Here is a 19,444-nt window from a genome sequence, read left to right as displayed (position 1 = left end):
GGCAACTGTCCCTGATAATGGATAAAGGCCAGAAGAACCCCTTGAAGAAGGGATGCCGCTACCGTACGAATGGACTTCAAGGCTCTGAACCGCTTTGTGCGGGTGCAGAAGTTCTGAATGAAGTCCAGGATTGGACGTACTTTGCCTTCCTTCCTTGGAACTGTAAACAGGTTTGAATAAAAACCTTGGAAATTTTCCGAAGACGGAACCTATACAATCACCCCTTTTAGCAGCAAGTCTTGAACAAGTCCCAGCACAACCAGCCGCTGCTACAGCAGAGAGGTAGAACCCACAGGCACCCGCAGGGACTCCCCACCACCCGATATGGCACAGAGAGACCAGCTGATCCTGCACATTATGCGGCGATCAGTGAGAAAAAGGAAGTACTGGAGTCATCCACTAGCGGCCAAGGAGGGCTCCTAGCGCCGAATCACCACCCACAGGGCTCCAAGAACATGGCCACCGCTTTTTCTAATGGAAAACTACAAGAAAATGGCAGCAGGGCTATGGCAACATGGCAGCCGAGCCACATAGCCAACCATCCACAACAAAATGGCGGCTCCCTGTGGTGCACACGCGGTCCCAGACGTATAACTCACAGGCCAGCCTCCATCCATTGGGGCTATGTCGTGGCCGACCTAGAGCGGAGCTGAGCTCTGCGTGCACTCGCTGGCCAGACTCTGGGACCCTCTGGATCTGGGATATCCAGTCCGTTGCCCAGTCCGGCAGTTAATTGTAGTTCTCACAGGAACATAAAATGGAGGAAAAAAATTCCATTTAAAAAGAAAAAATGCAAGGACCAGAGATCCCAGCAAGGAACTAGGTCCTTACTAAGTCGAAAAAAAAACTGAATTCCTATAGCAGAAAGTGGGAGTATACCCCCCGGGAATGCCCCATAGACGTGGAAAATTTTTTCCCTGCCTAGTGTCCTACTCCTCTAGAGGGCAGCATAACCCAATGGTCAAGAAGATATGGAGCTGTGTCTGTCAATGAAGGAAAGAAATAGTTTCTCTTCAAAAAATTGCAGAGGTGATCAAATACCACCAAAAGAACAGAGAGCTCCATTAGTGGGGAAAAAAGGAGATAAATATTATTTGGGTACAGTGTCACAAGACTCTGCAATTGTACCAAAGTTAATGTAGCGCACTGCCAGATCGCAAAAAAATGGCGTGGTCATGAGGGGGGGGGGGGGGGGGGTTGGACTTGAGCTGGAGTGGTTAAACTTGGTGCCCATTCATGTAGGTTTATGTTTTATTTTGCTTGGTTGTGACCTGCAGAGGCCTTCATCGGGTTAAGTTGTAGCGAGATCTGTAACAAAGCCACAACCTTTACACTGAGAACATCCACTCTGATAAAACAAACATCAGTTTGGCAGATTTGTCTTTTTCACAGTTCATACAAACTATTAGCTGTCCAAAGGTTTTACTTTGACCCAATTCACCATCCTCGGTTTAAACGTGTTTGTTGAAGCGAGTGCAGCCAAGCAGCTTTTCACAACGTAAAGCTGACCTTTATACATTTATATACAGCAGAGCACCAGAAGACATGAATACGACACTTTGTTGGATTTGATTAAAATTGTTCTCAATTCCCAAAGCTGGCTTCTGATCAGAAAATCTAAATACCAAAACAAAAAGACCAGACAGCCCCTGTAACAGAGCTCTTGCCAACGCTCAAGACATGTCAGTGAGGCAACCCTCCCCTTCTATCAACTTATGCAGGGGACAAAGCTATAAGGTGGCCAAGGATGAATTGAAGTTTGTCTGGTTCAGTTGGGACAGGCAGAATTGTGATCTATGTGTGACCACTGCAGTGGATCTACTGAAAAGTGATCTGCGCACTGTCCGAATACAATAGCACAGCGTGGAGGTTTCCTTCATGCACACTTAAATGTGTGGATGGGTGAATCCGCTCAATTTATTTTTCCATTCAGACCGCTGGCTGAACGGAAAAAAAAAAAAAAAAAAAAAAAAAAAAAAAAAGGGGAAAATGAACCCATGTACAGCCAGCTTTAGTTCTATCAAAAAAAGAAAAGATGCAAAAATAAATCAGGACTTTGGATTTCAGTGTTGCTTTATGTGATGATGCATTACATAAACAGGGATCCATAAAGGAAAGGCTTCCATGAGACCTTACCTTGCCAGCTTTGGCTAACCCCTTTCTTATGGCCCCTCTCCGCTCTGGCACACAGGCATGTGTCCGACAAGATACAGCTCAATAGCATATGTGCCAATGTTAAAGTGAAGCTCCACCCATAAGGGAAATCTCTGCTTGCTCGGACCCTCACCCCTCCACTACCACATTTGGCACTTTTTGGGGAAGAGCGGGTACCTGGTTTTGACACGGCGATCTCTGAGTGAGTCTGGCTCTCCCCCCCCACTGCTTTCTGGGACAGACACAGGTTTCCAAACGATGACAGGACCATTCAGAAAGCGCAGAGCCACTTACATGCGCAGTAGGAAACCTGCAGTGAAGCCTCAAGGCTTTATTATTGCTTTAAGAGCCTGAAGGCTTACTGCCGGTTTTTCTTAGTGAAGATTCCGGCACCTGCAACAGATTGCAGAATCGGCTCATGGCGCCAACATCCCTGGACCGTTAAATGTCCTATTAAAAGTCAGCAGCTACCGTATTTGGAATTTTTTTTTTTTGCCCAGACTGGCTCCCCCCTCCCACTTACATGGGCTTTGCTGAGGCAGCAGCCACTGACTCCCACTGCTGTCAATCAAAGCCAGTAAAGATTGAGTATGGGGTGGGGCTGAGCCATGCTTTCTTTCTATGTCTAGATGCAGGCAGCGGGGCTTGGGAGCGAGCCCGCATGAGTGCCCTATAGCAAGCGGCTTACTATGGAGGCACTTGAAGAGGAGGAGCCAGGAGCATCACTGTAGGACCCAAAAAGAGGTAATATGTGGTCCCTTTGTGCAACGGAGCAGTTAATTAGAACAGGTTTGTTACTTTAAAAATAATTAAAATTTAGCATTTAAAACCACTTTAACAAATGGGGGACCGGCTTTATGGGCATGATCAAAGTGTCTGCAGATTTCATTTTCTAAATCTGGTAACCTTAAAGCAATAATAAACCCCAAACCAAAAATGTAATATATTGCCGCTTACCAATCATTAGATGTGCTGATTGCATTAGTTTTCCTTTTAGGCTTTTTACCCCGTTTTCACCTGGTGATCTGACCAGTAAACACACCACCTGTATTGGAGTGCCTACATGCTGGATAAAGGAGCACAGGAGGCACATTTGGACAGCACCATTGTCAGTATGAGATTAGGGTAGTAAGATGTACTAGAATATTTAGATGCACTAACAAATTGAAGCCAAACTATACCAGTCACCATATTTGTCTCTGAAGAGATGCATGTAGAAGGAATCTTGCACAGATACAGCAATATCTTCGTCTACAGCACTGGTACTTCATAAATTTCAGTTTATAAATGGCAGAAGACAGGGAACATGGTCTTAGGATGAGACCGGCTGATTTGGCAGCAATGTTTAGCCTACCAATACCAGGAGAAAAAAAAAAAAAAAAGAAAAGTGTCCATATTCAAGCCTGGGGGGGGGGGGGGGGGGGTCACTGTCACTTGCAGAAAGACCGATGTAACCTCGGACCATGTTCTGCTCTCAGATTAGTCAGTTTTAGAACTGTTTATTAATGGACAGTAATGGTTCAGCACTTGAAGCAAATAGTGGTGTTTAGTTTCCATATAAGAGTATGTGTGTTAAAGGTTTATGCTGGAGACCTTTATTTCTACAGGGAGTGCAGAATTATTAGGCAAATGAGTATTTTGACCACATCATCCTCTTTATGCATGTTGTCTTACTCCAAGCTGTATAGGCTTGAAAGCCTACTACCAATTAAGCATATTAGGTGATGTGCATCTCTGTAATGAGAAGGGGTGTGGTCTAATGACATCAACACCCTATATCAGGTGTGCATAATTATTAGGCAACTTCCTTTCCTTGGGCAAAATGGGTCAAAAGAAGGACTTGACAGGCTCAGAAAAGTCAAAAATAGTGAGATATCTTGCAGAGGGATGCAGCACTCTTAAAAATTGCAAAGCTTCTGAAGCGTGATCATCGAACAATCAAGCATTTCATTCAAAATAGTCAACAGGGTCGCAAGAAGTGTGTCGAAAAACCAAGGCGCAAAATAACAGCCCATGAACTGAGAAAAGTCAAGCGTGCAGCTGCCAAGATGCCACTTGCCACCAGTTTGGCCATATTTCAGAGCTGCAACATCACTGGAGTGCCCAAAAGCACAAGGTGTGCAATACTCAGAGACATGGCCAAGGTAAGAAAGGCTGAAAGACGACCACCACTGAACAAGACACACAAAACGTCAAGACTGGGCCAAGAAATATCTCAAGACTGATTTTTCAAAGGTTTTATGGACTGATGAAATGAGAGTGAGTCTTGATGGGCCAGATGGATGGGCCCGTGGCTGGATTGGTAAAGGGCAGAGAGCTCCAGTCCGACTCAGACGCCAGCAAGGTGGAGGTGGAGTACTGGTTTGGGCTGGTATCATCAAAGATGAGCTTGTGGGGCCTTTTCGGGTTGAGGATGGAGTCAAGCTCAACTCCCAGTCCTACTACCAGTTTCTGGAAGACACCTTCTTCAGGAAGAAGTCTGCATCCTTCAAGAAAAACATGATTTTCATGCAGGACAATGCTCCATCACACGCGTCCAAGTACTCCACAGCGTGGCTGGCAAGAAAGGGTATAAAAGAATAAAAGCTAATGACATGGCCTCCTTGTTCACCTGATCTGAACCCCATTGAGAACCTGTGGTCCATCATCAAATGTGAGATTTACAAGGAGGGAAAACAGTACACCTCTCTGAACAGTGTCTGGGAGGCTGTGGTTGCTGCTGCACGCAATGTTGATGGTGAACAGATCAAAACACTGACAGAATCCATGGATGGCAGGCTTTTGAGTGTCCTTGCAAAGAAAGGTGGCTATATTGGTCACTGATTTGTTTTTGAATGTCAGAAATGTATATTTGTGAATGTTGAGATGTTATATTGGTTTCACTGGTAAAAAAAAATAATTGAAATGGGTATACTGTATATTTGATTTTTGTTAAGTTGCCTAATAATTATGCACAGTAATAGTCACCTGCACACACAGATATCCCCCTAAAATAGCTAAAACTAAAAACTACTTCCAAAAATAGTCAGCTTTGATATTGAGTTTTTTGGGTTCATTGAGAACATGGTTGTTGTTCAATAATAAAATGAATCCTCAAAAATACTAATTTGCCTAATAATTCTGCACTCCCTGTACTTTGACTTTACAGCCAGGATTTCAAGTACATCCCCTTTGCATGTTGGGAAACATGAATGTAAAAGAACATGCCCAGAGACTATAAAGCCAATAATTTGCTTCAAAGTACTTGCACTTTAAAAGGCAGTTCATTGAAAGTGCTCCCACTTCCTTCCTAGGTACCAGAAGGATTCAAGCTGCATGTACATAAGCATCTCATAAAATTAGATCAAAAAGTCAAATTTTCAGTAATTCAATTCAAAAAGTGAAACTCATTTTATATAGACGCATTACACACAGTTATATATTTCAAGCATTTTCTTTAAATTTTGATGATTATGGCTTACAGCAAAAGAAAATCAAAAATTCAGTATCTCAGAAAACTAGACTACATAAGATCAAAAAAAAAAAAATAAAGAAGATTTTGAATACAGAAATGTTGGCTTACTGCAAAGTCTGTCCATGTACAGCAAAGTATGCACTCAATACTTGGTCAGGGCATATTTTGCCTGACTTTGGACTTGGTAGAACACAGTGGACCAACACCAGCAGATGACATGACTCCCCAAATCACCACGGACTGTGGAAAATTGTGCATTTCATTTGGAAATCAGAGTCCTCCCAGAGTCAAGGAGGAAGAGTTGGGAGGCACAGAATCAATCCAAAGTTGCACGAGGTTTTTTTTTTTGGTCATATCGAATATTCAAATTTTCTGGGATACTGAATTTTGGGTTTTCACTAGCTGCAAGCCATAATCATCAAAATTAAAAGAAGGTTTGAAATATATCACTGTGTAACATCTATATAAAATAATGGGATTTTTGACTTACCGTAAAATCCATTTCTCTGATCTTCATTGACGGACACAGCTCCTCATCTTCTTGACGACATGGGTTATGTTGCCCTCTACAGGAGTAGGACACTAGGCAGAAAAGAACTTGACTACGCGTATGGGGCAGTCTCAGAGGGTATACTCCCACTCTCTGCTATAGGTACTCAGTTGGTAATTTACTTAGGATGCTGAGGCCTGGGACACAGAGAAGGCAACACAACGTCTTCATTCAAATGAAAATCAGAGACGACCTTTAGAAGGCATGATGGACATGGACGAAGAACCACCTTATCCCTGTGAACCATCAGGTAAGGTGAATGACAAGACAGCGCCGCCAGCTCCGGCGCCCTGCGTGCAGAAGTAATAGCCATCAAAAAGGCCACCTTCTGGTACAACATAAGCAGGGGAACCTCCAGAATATTTTAAAAAGGAGGCTTCTGGAGAACTGACACCAAATTGAGATCCCACGGCGGCAATGGAGACCGCACTGGAGGAGCCAAGTATCGGACCCCCTGTATAAAAAGGCATGCACCAAGGAATGTGTGTGACAGAACCACTGACCCACACTGTTTGTGGCCTTTCGTCAGTATACGGCTTCCTACAGTCTTGAACATATATACCAGATTTTCCCAGCCGTCCTACATACAAAGCTAGCCAACAACTTAGCTTGTACTGGAATCACTCTTTATTGAACAGTCACACAGAATATATACAGCATGGACCTCCCCTCCTAATCATATTACCACAGGTCAGGGGTTGCCTGATTACATATCGTATGCAGAAGAAATTGTATACAGAAACAGAATTAACCTGAACTAATTATCTCACCATCTGGACAGAACAATGTGGGCTCATTAACATTTAACAATGGGACAGGCAGACTTGACACAATCCACATTCCACCTCAATAGACAGACAACAGGCCAAGATTGCCAATGACAGTCTGTTCGTCTCCTACATTGAAGTACATGGAATACACATCTACGTATTGCTAAGATTATTTAGGAGTCAGACTTCATGGCAAAGAGCTATAGGTCTCACAGTATAAAGTGGGATTAAATCTTCATATTCCTTGAGAGATATTGTTGACAATTACTGTCCCACTTAAAGCAATCCAAACCATTAGGAATCTGTCTTTCACTCCCAGTCATGGCGAGTACCAGTGTGGCCAATGAACATTGAAAGAACCACCAAGGCCGAAATCTTGCCCTTGATGGTACTCAAGGCCAGGCGCTGCTCAACCCCCCCGTTGGAGGAAAGCCAAAATCCGATCCATCGAAAACAGCTCGGATAAACCCAAAGAGACTCACACCACGCAATGTACGTTTTCCAAATGCGATGGTAAATCTTCCTAGGAGGTAGATTTTCCAGCCTTTCAGAGCGTAGGAGTCACAGATTCAGAGAAACCTCTATCCTTTAGCACCTGGCTTTCACAGCCAAGCCGTTAAAGCCAGCGACTAAAGCAGGAAGAAAGATTGGCCCTTGGGCCAGCAGACCTTCCCTGAGAGGAAGTTTCCAAGGAGCATTGGCGACCAGCAATACCAGATCGGCGTACCAAGACTGACGAGGCCAGTCTGGAGCCACTAAAATGACCAGAATCCCTTCTGCCTCGATCCTGTGCAGGAGTCTCGGCAGAAGTTTGAGAGGAGGAAAGGCGTAAATCAGACAATACCGACTCCAAAGGAGCCACTAAGGTTTCTGTGGTGTCAGCTAGAGGATCCTGAGACCGTGCCACAAACCTCTGTACTCCTGTTGAGACGAGAGGCCAACAGATGAACCCCCGGAGTACCCCACCGGAGAGACACAGCTGATGAAACCCCTCCAGATGAAGTGACCATTCCCCCTGATCCAATGCCTATCGACTGAGGTGATCCCCTTGCCAAATTTTCCATCCCTGGAATATGCACAGCAGAGAGGGCTGGAACAAAAACGTCCTGCCCACCTTAGAATACCGGCTACTTCCTGAGCCACCAAGGCACTTCTTCTGCCCCCTTGGCGATTGACAAACCACGGCCGTGGCATTATCTGATTGGAAAAAAAGATTTTCCCTGACAAAGTGCCAGAGAACAAATCCACCAAATCAGATGGTTTAGAGACTGTGTATTCTTGTTCCATTTTACCAGGCTCTCCTTTTTTCAGAGATCGTGTGGAACTGAGCAAAAAGGAACCGCCTCGAAGGTAGACACCATCAGGCCCAGCACCCACATGAAAGTCCTAAGATGATTATCTGCTGGACAGCAGAAGCTGAACTGCCTCCTGCAATTTCTGGAGTTTTTCCAGAGGAAGAAACACCCTGGCTGACGCCAAGTCCAGAGTCAGACCCAGATAGTCCAGACTGGTGGACGGAATCAGAACAGACTTCTGAAGATTCAGAATCCAACCAAACTCCCACAGAGTAATCTCCAAGTTGTCCAGAAGACCAGTCGGAGACTCTGCTCGCAAAAGCAGATCATCCAGGTACTCCAGTACCGCGATCCCCTACCGACGCAAGAATGCTAGCACCGGGGCCAATACTTTTGTGAAGACCTAAGGAGTGGCAGCGAGACCAAAAGGGTAACGCCACAAACTGATAATGCTCCTCGCCCACGGTAAAAAACGGAGGAAGCGCTGGTGGCCGGCACATATTGGGATGTGGTAGGCATCCTTGATGTCGATGAAAGCTAGGAAATCCACTCGGTGTAGGGATGACACTACCATGACTCCATTTGGAACTTCTGTACCCGCATCCGGTCGTCGGGGGCGCGGTCCCCACCCACCCCCTTTGCAAGCTTAACACCCCAGACTGACCTAAAAACGGTGTGTCCACCCCATGGTGGGGGCAAATGGGGGGGTAACCAAGGCCTGCAGAAGACCACCAAGAAGAGGGGGTTCTGTCTGGGAAGGAGGGGAGACCGGGGGTCCGACCATCCCATGGAGGGGCCCACGTCCACCCCAAAAGCCCCCTGGGTAGAGGGGGGGGGGGGCGACAGCTACTTACCACATCAGGAACAGAGTGGCCACCGCTCTGGACAGACCACCGCTCCATTGCAATGTGGGTTCTGTCGGCCAGGAGGAACACTGCGACTCAGGCCAAAGCCAGGTCGTATGCGCCCTCGCGAGACATTTAACGTGCAGGCCAGCCCCTGTCCAGTGGGGCTATGTCGCGGCTGACCTAGCGTGGAGCTGCGGTCTGCACATGCTCGCTGGCCAGACTGGGGGGACCCTCAGGATCTAGATTATCCAGTTAGTCACCCAGTCAGGCAATTGATTGTAGATTCTTATCAGGAACAAAATAATGAGAGTAAAAAACTCCATTTCTAAATCTAGTGTAACACTTGTATGAAATAAGTGTTACGCTAAATTGTGCTTATCCTCCACGAACCCTCCCCCACAAAAAACAAATAAAAAAAACAAAAAAAAAACAGATCACATTGAAACTTCACCTATAATTTAGTATTTTATTTTTATTAGTAATGGCAGCGATCAACGATTTTTAGCGGGACTGTGACACTGCAGCGGACAGATTGGACCCCGATATTTTTACACTTTTAGGCGACCAGTGTCTTTAATACAGTAATCAGTGCTAAATATGCAATGTTACTGTATAAATGAGTGTCAGGGAAGGGGTTAATACTGGGGGTGATCAAGGGGTTAAAAGTATGCCTACTTGTGCTTGCTAACTGTGGGGGGGGCTCTGTGAAAGGCAAAGAGATTGGTGTTTCAGCTAAGCTGAAATACGATCTCTCTGCCTGTCTGACAGAAGAGCTGCCTGCTTTGTTTACATAGGCAGGCGGCTCTTCTTTCAGAGTCTCTGAAGATCACGGGAGGCCGACGGCGATAGAGCCCGCTCCTCCCACGGTCTGGCTCGTGTTGTGTGTAATCACAGCGGGAGCATGGCTCTGGCGAGACCGCGTGCACATAATCACGTAGATCTGCATGATTATGCGCAGCCGAGCCGCCCTGCCGCAGTAAATCTGGTTAAAAAATTACCAAAGGACAGAATAGTTAAATAGTTAATAAACCCAAAAGCAAACATATTGCAACTTACCAGTTCTTAGATGTGATGTGAAGTCTGCATTTGTTTTTTATTTTTTAAGGCTTCTATTTTCATCTGGCGATTAGACTGGTAAGTCTGTTGCTTTTTAAACCCAAAAACCCCCTCAAGCAGAATGTGTTGAAATGAGCTTTTATGTAAAACCTTTATCCCAAAAAAAGGGTTTCCTGCAATGGATTATCATGTATTAGCTGGAGTTCGGTTTCAAACTTGCTAGTTTATTTAAATCTGCTAGTACATCTAACGCTTCCCCCCCCCCCGACTGACAATGGTGCAGTCCAAGGAGTGTGAGCACTCTAATACAGGAGGTGTGTTACTGGCCAGACCAACAGGTGTAAACAGAGAGAGGGGGGGGGGGGGGGGGGGAGGCCAAAAGAAAAAAAGATTAATGCAGTCACCACCTCTAATGATTGGTTTTAATACAGCTTTAAGACAGTAAATTGGGGTGCAGCCATCTTACCAAACTCATCCTCCATCGCCATGATTATTTCAACTTGGTCCAAACTATCCAGTCCCAGGTCTTTCATGAAATGGGAGCCAATGGTGAGCTGGAAGAAGCACAATGAACATCCGGTTGAGTTAATGCACCACTAAAACTTTTACATTGATTGTATCATGAAAAGGGAGAGGGGGAAAAAAAAAAGGGGAGGTGTGTTTGGGGGTATAGTAGAGGCCAAAAAAGACCGATTATGGTTTTTGATGTTAGGAGTATAAATACCACGTTGACACCAAGTGGTAAGGTTGCTAACCCCTTAGTTACATAGTCGGTAAGGTTAAAGAAAAAAAAAGACACCAGTCCACCCAGTTCAACTTATGGTGTGTGTCACTAGTACATCGTATATCCCTGTATGTTTGTTAAGGTGCCCAGCTAATAGTTTTGTAAACTATCAAAGCTCCCTGCTGATACCACTGCTTGTGGAGAGAATGCCACATTCTTACCGCTCTGAACGTAAAGAACCCTCTACCCAGTTTAAAGGTTAAACCGCTTCTCTTCCAATTCCATTGAAATGGCTGCGTCTTTTTAAACTCCTTCACTATAAAGTTTTTGCCAATCAGAGGCTTTCACAGCGATCAGGTGACAAGGGACCGGGAATCCCAGGTATGAATGATCAATGGAGGAAAAAGGTATTTGCTATATTTTTATGTGTCTGAGCAGTGATATATTCACTTTTCAGCAGTGGTGCACAGGGCTGCAATAATACAAATAAATCAATTAAGAACAGTGAATAGGAGAAGCAAGCTGTGCCAAAGATACAATTAACAGACCTGGATTGCTGAGCATTGTGGTTTTAATGTCGCAGAAGAGGGAAATGGTCCTCATTTTGTGGAAATGTAATAGCGCGGGAACATTAATAAGCACTTATGAAATCTTTGCACTGGAACCTGCAGAGAACTGCAACCAAGTTTAGTGCCTCACAGGTGCAATGCACAGGCTCCAGCAACCCTGGTAGAGACCTGACGGTCGGGAGAAAGTAATCAATGGACTATAAATGCAGTGAGGTGACCACACTTGTGCTCCATTGAGAACAATAAGTTCTACAAATCCATCTTTTGCGGTGGTAGCTGGGACTTTTAGGCGTTCCATTAAGGCCCTGTGATTGGATGATGCAGGCAGAGCCATGCACATCTGTACTTAATTTCAAAACAAATGTGAAGCAAGAAGAACCCTATAAGTGAGGTGAATGGGGGGGGGGGGGGGGGGGGCTGGGGAAGGTGGCTGTGTTCTATATTACATCCTACACACTCACTGATAACTATTAGGTACGCCTTGCTAGTACCCAGCTGGACTATTTTGCCTTCAGAACTGCCTTAATTCTTCATGGCATAGATTCAGCAAGGTGTTGGAAACCTTCTCCAGAGATTTTGGTCCATAGTGACATGATAGCATCACGCAGATGCTGCAGATTTGTCGGCTGCACATCCATGATGGGAATCTCCCGTTCCACCACAACCCAAAAGGTGCTCTATTGGATGAGATCTGGTGACTGTGGAAGCCATTGGAGTACAGTGACCTCATTGTCATGTTCAGGAAACCAGTGGTGAGATGATTTGAGCTTTGTGACATGGTGCATTATCCTGCTGGAAGGAGCCATCAGAAGATGGGTACACTGTAGTCATAAAGGGATGGATATGGTCAGCAACAATACTCAGGTAGGCCGTGGCGTATAAAAACAATGCTCAACTGGTACTAAGAGCCCAAAGTGTACAAAGAAAATATCCCCTACACCAGTGATGAACCTTGGCACCCCAGATGTTTTGGAACTGCATTTCCCATGATGCTCATGCACTCTGCAGTGTAGTTGAGCATCATGGGAAATGTAGTTCCAAAACATCTGGGGTGCCAAGGTTCACCATCACTGCCCTACACCATCATACCACCAGCCTGAACCGTTGATACAAGGCAGGATGGATCCATGCTTTCATGTTACACCAAATTCTGACCCTACCATCTGAATGTCACAGCTGAAATCGAGACCCAGACCAGGCAATGTTTTTCCAATCTTCTATTGTCCAATTTTGGTGAGCCTGTGCCAATTGTAGCCTCAGTTTCCTGTTCTTAGTTGACAGGAGTGGCACCTGGTGTGGTCTTCTGGTGCTGTAGCCCATCCGCTTCAAGATTTGATGCGTTGTGCATTCAGAGATAGTATTCTGCATACCTTGGTTGTAACAGGTGGTTATTTGAGTTACTGTTGCCTATCATCTTTAACCAGTATGCCCATTCTCCTTGACATCAAAAAAGCATTTTCATCCACACAACAGCCGCTCATTTTTTTCAGATATTCAGATATTTTTCCCATTCTCTGTAAACATCAGCAGTTTTTGAAATACTTCAAGCCCCTCTGGCACCAACAACGATGCCACATTCAAAGTCACTTTAATCCTTTTTCGTCCCCATTCCGATGCTTGGTTTGAACTTCAGCAAGTCGTCTTCACCACATCTAGATGCCTACATGCATGGAGTTGCTGCCATAAGATTGGCTAATTAGCAATTTGTGTTACAAAGCAGTTGAACAGGTGTACCTAATAAAGTGCTAATAAAGGGCTCTGAGGAAGAGGTTAAGCCTCGAAACGCATCAGCCGTCATCTTATCGGATATGGACGATTTTATGGACTATTCCTGACATTTGAGCAACTGAGCTCGATATGATTTATTTTCATCTATGTCTGTGAGTAGCCATTTTTAAATGTTACATGAATAAAGCCTATTAATGAGGATAATTCGCTAGGTTGGTGCGCCCTTTCTTTGCCTTTAGTACCGGTGGACTACCCCAGTCCGTTATGGGCAGCAAGACCCTAGCCATCTGAGACGCCAGTTGTGAGTCCCGTGAGGAGTGTGGTCGGGGGGCTTGGATTCCAAGCGCAGGAGAAAGGTGTTCACACCTTATTGTTTTTGTACCTAATAAAGTGTCCGGTTAGTGTATGTATGTATAAAAAAAAAGAGTGAAACATGGTCTAAAAGCTGGATTATACTTTTAAACCTGGTTGAAACTAGTACTATACTCCTTATCCCGTTTATGGTTCTGCTCAGTTAGGCGGCACTAAATCACACAGATATTTAGCCACATTGGCAAGAATTTACCCCGGCTGGGATTGACTGATGGCAGCTGTTGCTGAGCCCTGTACAGTGGAATGACAGGCTGTTGGTGGCTGCAGCTATTCATGCCTGTTCACACAGCCAGCAATGGCCTATGATCGCAGCTGAACGCAAAAAGACGCAGCCGGACGCTGTCTGCTCACAGCGGTCAACCACAGAAGCAGGAACCAGTAGATGGAGCCTAAGATCCTTGTAAAAATATTAGTATTACAATCTTTATGAACAGCGCCCAGGTATGTTAACTGCAATAATATGTATATTCGCAGTGTTCCCGCATCGCAGAAATGTGAACCGGCACTCAAAGTACTTTTGAACAACAATAATCAAGTCAAATACACTGAATTTTTGCTCGAATGTTAGCTCGAAAATCTACTAGTTTAGGGCCAACTTTACTCTAGTGATGGCAGGCACTGAAAGAGTGCTACTGTGGGCACTACTGGTCATTTTCAAGAAGATGAATATAAAATAATGATACATAGGGAGAGATTTAATAAACTTAGTGCACAAATAATCTGGTGCAGCTGTGCATGGTAGCCAGTTTCTAAAGCTGGATACACACTATACAATTTTCTTTAGATTTTTTCCTTTAGATTTACCAAAACCATATGAGGTCACACCTAAACACTCAATTTATATGCAATCAGGCAGGCCCTTGCACTAAATCATTGAAGGTAAATCTAAAGGAAATAGAACAACAAAAGTTGTATAGTGTGTATCCAGCTTAACTTCAGCTTGTTCAATTAGGATTTTGTCAATAAAACCTGGAAGCAGATTGGTTTCTATGCAGAACTGCACCATATTTTGCCCTCTCCAGTTTAAGGCTGGTGCGAATTGGATGCGATTTCCCTACATCCAATTCGCATGTCAGGAGACTGACCGGCAGTCAATGGAGCCGGTTCACACAGCTCCAAGTCAGCTGTTGAGAGGTTTGCAGAAGGGTCCGGTGCGTCTTCTGGTCCGTTTCAGTCAAAAATTGACACCTGAAAACAGTGAAGCATCAGACCCCCTGCCGCCAGTCACTCTGCAGATAGTGTGAACCCAGCCTAAAGTTGGATACACACTATCCAACTTTTGTGGTTAGATTTCCTTCAGATTTACCTTTACTATGTAGTGCAAAGGCCTGCCAGATTGCATACGAATTGAAAGTGTTTAGGTTTGACCTCATATTATATGGTTTCGGTAAATCTAAAGGAAAAAGTCTTCAGAAAATCTTATAGTGTGTATGGCCCTTAAGTAAATTAACCCCATAGTCTTCTAGGAGCTGGCAAGCTGATTGTCCTGAGAAGGAAATAAAGTGATGTATTCCACAAAGCCACTGATCGGGAAAGTTCATGGATGGCAAAACACCTAAAGCAGTACTGTCGAGGTGTAATGAGGTGGTACGCTTGGTAACTCACTATCACAGGTGGCACATTGGCACTAAAAGCTTTAAAAGACTAGGGAAAAAAAAAAAAAAAGACCCACCTTTTCTGGATCAACCTTATCGTACAGCTTCAATACATATAAAACTCGTTCTGCAATGCCTTCCAAGGTTAAGGGAGGAGCTCCGCTGTACTGGCGACATGGCTGATTTAAGTAACTGGAGACCTGCATACAAAGTATAGAGAAGAGGTAAACTTGATGTATATTTACACAGGAAAAAAAACACATTGTCCTAAAATGCTGCATACAGTTTACTATGGCTCTGCCCCACTGACACCCAAATTTTAAACCAGACTATAAGGCTGGCCATAGATCAAAAATCGTCTGATTGTGTACAACCAGCCTGCTGGAAAATGTTATTTCGATCAGCACCGCCTACTATAGTTGATGGTGCTGATCTGCGCATTCTGATGGCAAGGAAGTCTCCCAGCTGCCAGAATACAAAGACTCAGCAGCTGGGATTCCCCCATCCACATTGACCTATGGATGCCGGTTGACTAGCCATGGGGCTGATCCTCTACTCTGAACCACTAACCTGGATCAAGAATGCAGATAAGGACTTCTGATATTACTTTGGAATCAATGCTTGTTCCAGGTCAGGGACTCAGCAAAGCATTGAAGCTAAAAAGGCATTTCTGATTTGCTAGGGAGAGAATACAGATGAATATAAGCACACACACATATTCCTGAGAGGAAAAGTGGCAGAATTAGAACTTAAAATGGAAGATTCAGTCTCTTACAAATGCTAATTTCTGACTGGTTCCCATTAAAGGACAATTTTTAAGTGACGCTGTATTTTAACCCTTTCACTGCCAGGTCTGTTCGGCATATGGACCTACAGCACTGCTTCCAGCTGGCCAGGTCTGTATGGACCCGACATTCCTCCTGCTGAAGGAAATTATAGCTCCGATTAGAAGCTAGCAATCCGCTGATCAGAGTTTTTTTTTTTTACCTAAAATACCTACCCCCCCCCCCCCCCCCCCGCCACTTATCTGCATCTCATCTTTGCTTCCTGCTCCCTCACCTTGCAGCACTGGCTACTGCCTACCCCCCCCCTTACCCTCTCCCCCCCCCCCCCAATTCCCCCCAGCAGCAATTGCAACCCACCCCCCACCGACAGCTCTGATGCCCTGTGGATCAGATGCAATTGCTGGCTTCCCCTTGCCATAGCGTAAAAATGATTAATTATTCTTCCCCTGCTGCTGGCCTCGATACACCAAAACACTGTTTGCATGCCTATTGTACTATACCAAAAAGTAGATGGATTTCCCCCATCCCCTCCTACGGTGGCCTCATGGAAATCCTTTATTGATGCAGTACTACCCATGTACAAATTGACGTACATTAGTAGGGGGTGCCCAGGGAAGGGCAGCCCTGGACGGAGCAGGTTCTTGGCTGCTTTACCCTGGGCTGTGGCAAGTGCCCTGTCGCCCCCCCCTCTTATGATGACTGCATGTATTTTACATTTGTATCATATATTCATGCAATTTGTATGTTAGACACAGTTTGTCAATTATTACCTCATCATATGTGCGGATATGCTATGTAATCTGAATTTATTGTGCTGTGCCTTTTTTTTTCCCAATAAAAACCAATTATTTATCTATCTCTACATCTGTTTGAGGGTTCTAAGTAATTTTCTAGCAAAAAAAAAAAAAAAAATGATTTAAACTTCTAAACAAAAAGTGCCAGAAAAAGCCTGGTCAGTAAGTAGTTAAAAATCCCCCCAATCAACCCCTAAACACTTACCTGACTCCTCTCACCAACCCAGTGCTGTCCCAGCTGCAGCACCGCTCCTCTCTTCCTGGTCTCACAGAAAACACTGAGGAGCCATAGGCCCAGACTCCAGTGAGGAGGGAACATGGGCGGGGCTTACCGGTGCTGTGTGCGTCTATAGATACACACAGCCCGGCTTGGGAGCAAGCCTTCAAGGGTGTCCCCTTAGCACCGCACATGCAGTGGGGCACCTGGAGGAAGAAGGAGCAGACAGCGCCAGCTGGGGGCCAGCTTGGCAGCAAGCCTTTTCGGGTGTCCCCTTAGCACCGCACATGGAGGGGGGGCACCTGGAGGAAGAAGGAGCAGACAGAGCCGGCTGGGGGCCAGCTTGGGAGCAAGCCTTCACGGGTGTCCCCTTAGATCCGCACATGCAGAGGGGGCACCGGGAGGAAAAAGGAGCAGAGCCGGCTGGGTGCCAGCTTGGTAACAAGCCTTCACGGGTGTCCCCTTAGATCCGCACAAGCAGAGGGGGCACCTGGAGAAAGAAGGAGCAGACAGCGCTGGCTGGGGGCCAGCTTGGGAGCAAGCCTTCACGGGTGTCCCCTTAGATCCGCACAAGCAGAGGGGGCACCTGGAGAAAGAAGGAGCAGACAGCGCTGGCTGGGGGCCAGCTTGGGAGCAAGCCTTCACGGGTGTCCCCTTAGCACCGCACATGCAGAGGGGGCACCTGGAGGAAGAAGGAGCAGACCGCGTCGGCTGGGGGCCTCCAAAGAGGAGGTAAGTAGAACAGGATTAATATTTTAGCAAAAATTTAAAAAGAAACACTTTAATATCACTTGAACCCTTGGAGAGGGAGGACTTGTAACTTTCCTGGGAAGTACAGAGTAAATCCTCGTACACACAATCAGATTATCGGACTAATTTTCGTCTGTTTGGTTGCATGCTAGTCTCATCCGGAAAGTGAAAAGGTTACTTTCATACGGAAGCTCTATCGCCAGACGAAATTTTACTTGTGATTTTCCTATCGTGTGTACAGGACGTAAGACTGGAGGGTTATAGGATGCCTGCCACGTTCCTGGCTCACCATAGAAGTATGGACTCTGGAAAGGCTATTTAGATTTGTATGCACTTTACCATCAACTAGAAGGGGGGTCACATACTGTGTCTCCTCCATGCCCCCCCCCCATTTACACATCGCCCAGACTGTCCCCGGAGACACATGTAGTGTGCTGGGGGGGGGGGGGGCACACCACTGTGGGGCCCCACCGGCTCAGAGGACCAATGCACTGCTGCTGCCCCCCCCCCCCCTAGAATATGCCAGGGCTCTTGGATAGGGGCACCCCTAGGGTTGCCACCTCATCCCTTTAAAACAGAACACATATGAATTACACTGAGGTTCTGAGGCTAATTTAATGCAGAGAAGGCTCCAAGTGAGTTTAATTACCACCTTAATCAGCCACAGAACCTGTGTAATTAATATGTGTTCTGTTTTAAAGGGATGAGGTGGCAACCCTAGCCACCCACTGATCTAAAGTAAGTAGGTGTGAATAATTAGGAATAAATAGAAAAGCTCAGTTCCCCTTTAAGGAAAAGCTGGTCATTCCTTATTGTGTGCTAAAAATGCTGCCTGCCACCAGTCTTAGGATTTCCTAGTAGAACCAGAAGGACACCCCCGAGAGGTCACCACTGGCAGCCTGAGTGTTCCTCAGTCCAGGTTCCACTAAGCACATCGACCAATCAGATTCCACCTTGTACCAACCTAGCTTTAGCACAGTGACCTGCGATTGGTTACTATAGGTTACCACACTATGGACACACGGCCTCCCCCAGGTGACCCTGAGCCCGCACTGTACCTGTGTGTTGAGGAGCGGGGTCGGCTCTGCAGGTCGGCTAAGGGTGGAGCGCTGCCGGCACACGGCTCCGCTCAGGGCCGCCACGGAGCTCCGGGGGAGTGGGCGCAGCGCCGCGCGGACACACACACAGAGGGCACGGGACGCCATGGCTGACAGCGGCCTACCCACACTGCACAGCGGCGAGGACGGGACCAGCGAGACTTCCGGAAGGCAGGATAGAGCGGCCACAGATCATAGAGAGGAGCTTGGCACTAATAGAGAGCGGCTCGCCGTACAGCAGCTAAAAACAGAACGGTAGCCGAACAAAGCCCTTTCTACCGCCTCAATAAAGCGCGTCGTATGTAATAATATAAAATACGGGAAAGGAACATTATTCCGCCATCTTGGTGCACCCACTTTATTTAACCCCCAGCGCCATCTTGGTGCACCCAATGAGGACAGAGTGGAAGGTCATGTGTGTCATTGAGCTTGTCACATGGCTCGGCTGTCAGAGAGTATCTTATAGCCTAGGTGAGTGGTGAGGTTTCCCATGGCAACCAATTACACACTAGCAGTAAGTTATAGGGTTGCCATGTGCAACACAAAACCTGTCTTAGCTCACCAAGACTATAATCATACCTGAAGGTAATGAAAATTGGTGTTCCTGAGAATAGGTGTGGAGAATGGGCGGGGCTAACTGCTGTGCTCTCGTTGTGCTACGCATATTTTTTTAAGCGGAGGCCCTA

At 45.9% G+C, this 19,444-nt stretch overlaps 1 protein-coding gene across 1 annotated transcript in view; it reads right to left on the bottom strand.

Annotated features, from left to right (window-relative positions):
- Positions 1 to 18,924, bottom strand: part of NDUFAB1 (NADH:ubiquinone oxidoreductase subunit AB1) — a 29,347-nt gene extending 10,423 nt beyond the window's left edge. The window contains exons 1-3 of the mRNA XM_082261080.1: positions 18,720 to 18,924; positions 15,193 to 15,315; positions 10,594 to 10,681 (exon numbers count right to left, since the gene is read on the bottom strand). Of these exons, the coding sequence (XP_082117206.1) occupies positions 10,594 to 10,681; positions 15,193 to 15,315; positions 18,720 to 18,866 (358 nt within the window). The 5' untranslated portion in view covers positions 18,867 to 18,924. The remainder of the gene's footprint in view (positions 1 to 10,593; positions 10,682 to 15,192; positions 15,316 to 18,719) is intronic.
- Between the last annotated feature and the right edge of the window lie 520 nt (positions 18,925 to 19,444).

Source organism: Pelophylax lessonae (assembly GCF_965119305.1).
Source record: "Pelophylax lessonae genome assembly, chromosome: 6".
NCBI classification, from domain to species: Eukaryota; Metazoa; Chordata; class Amphibia; order Anura; family Ranidae; genus Pelophylax; species Pelophylax lessonae.
The sequence above is the reverse complement of the archived record's forward strand: the minus strand, read 5'-3'. Positions and strand labels throughout refer to the sequence as shown.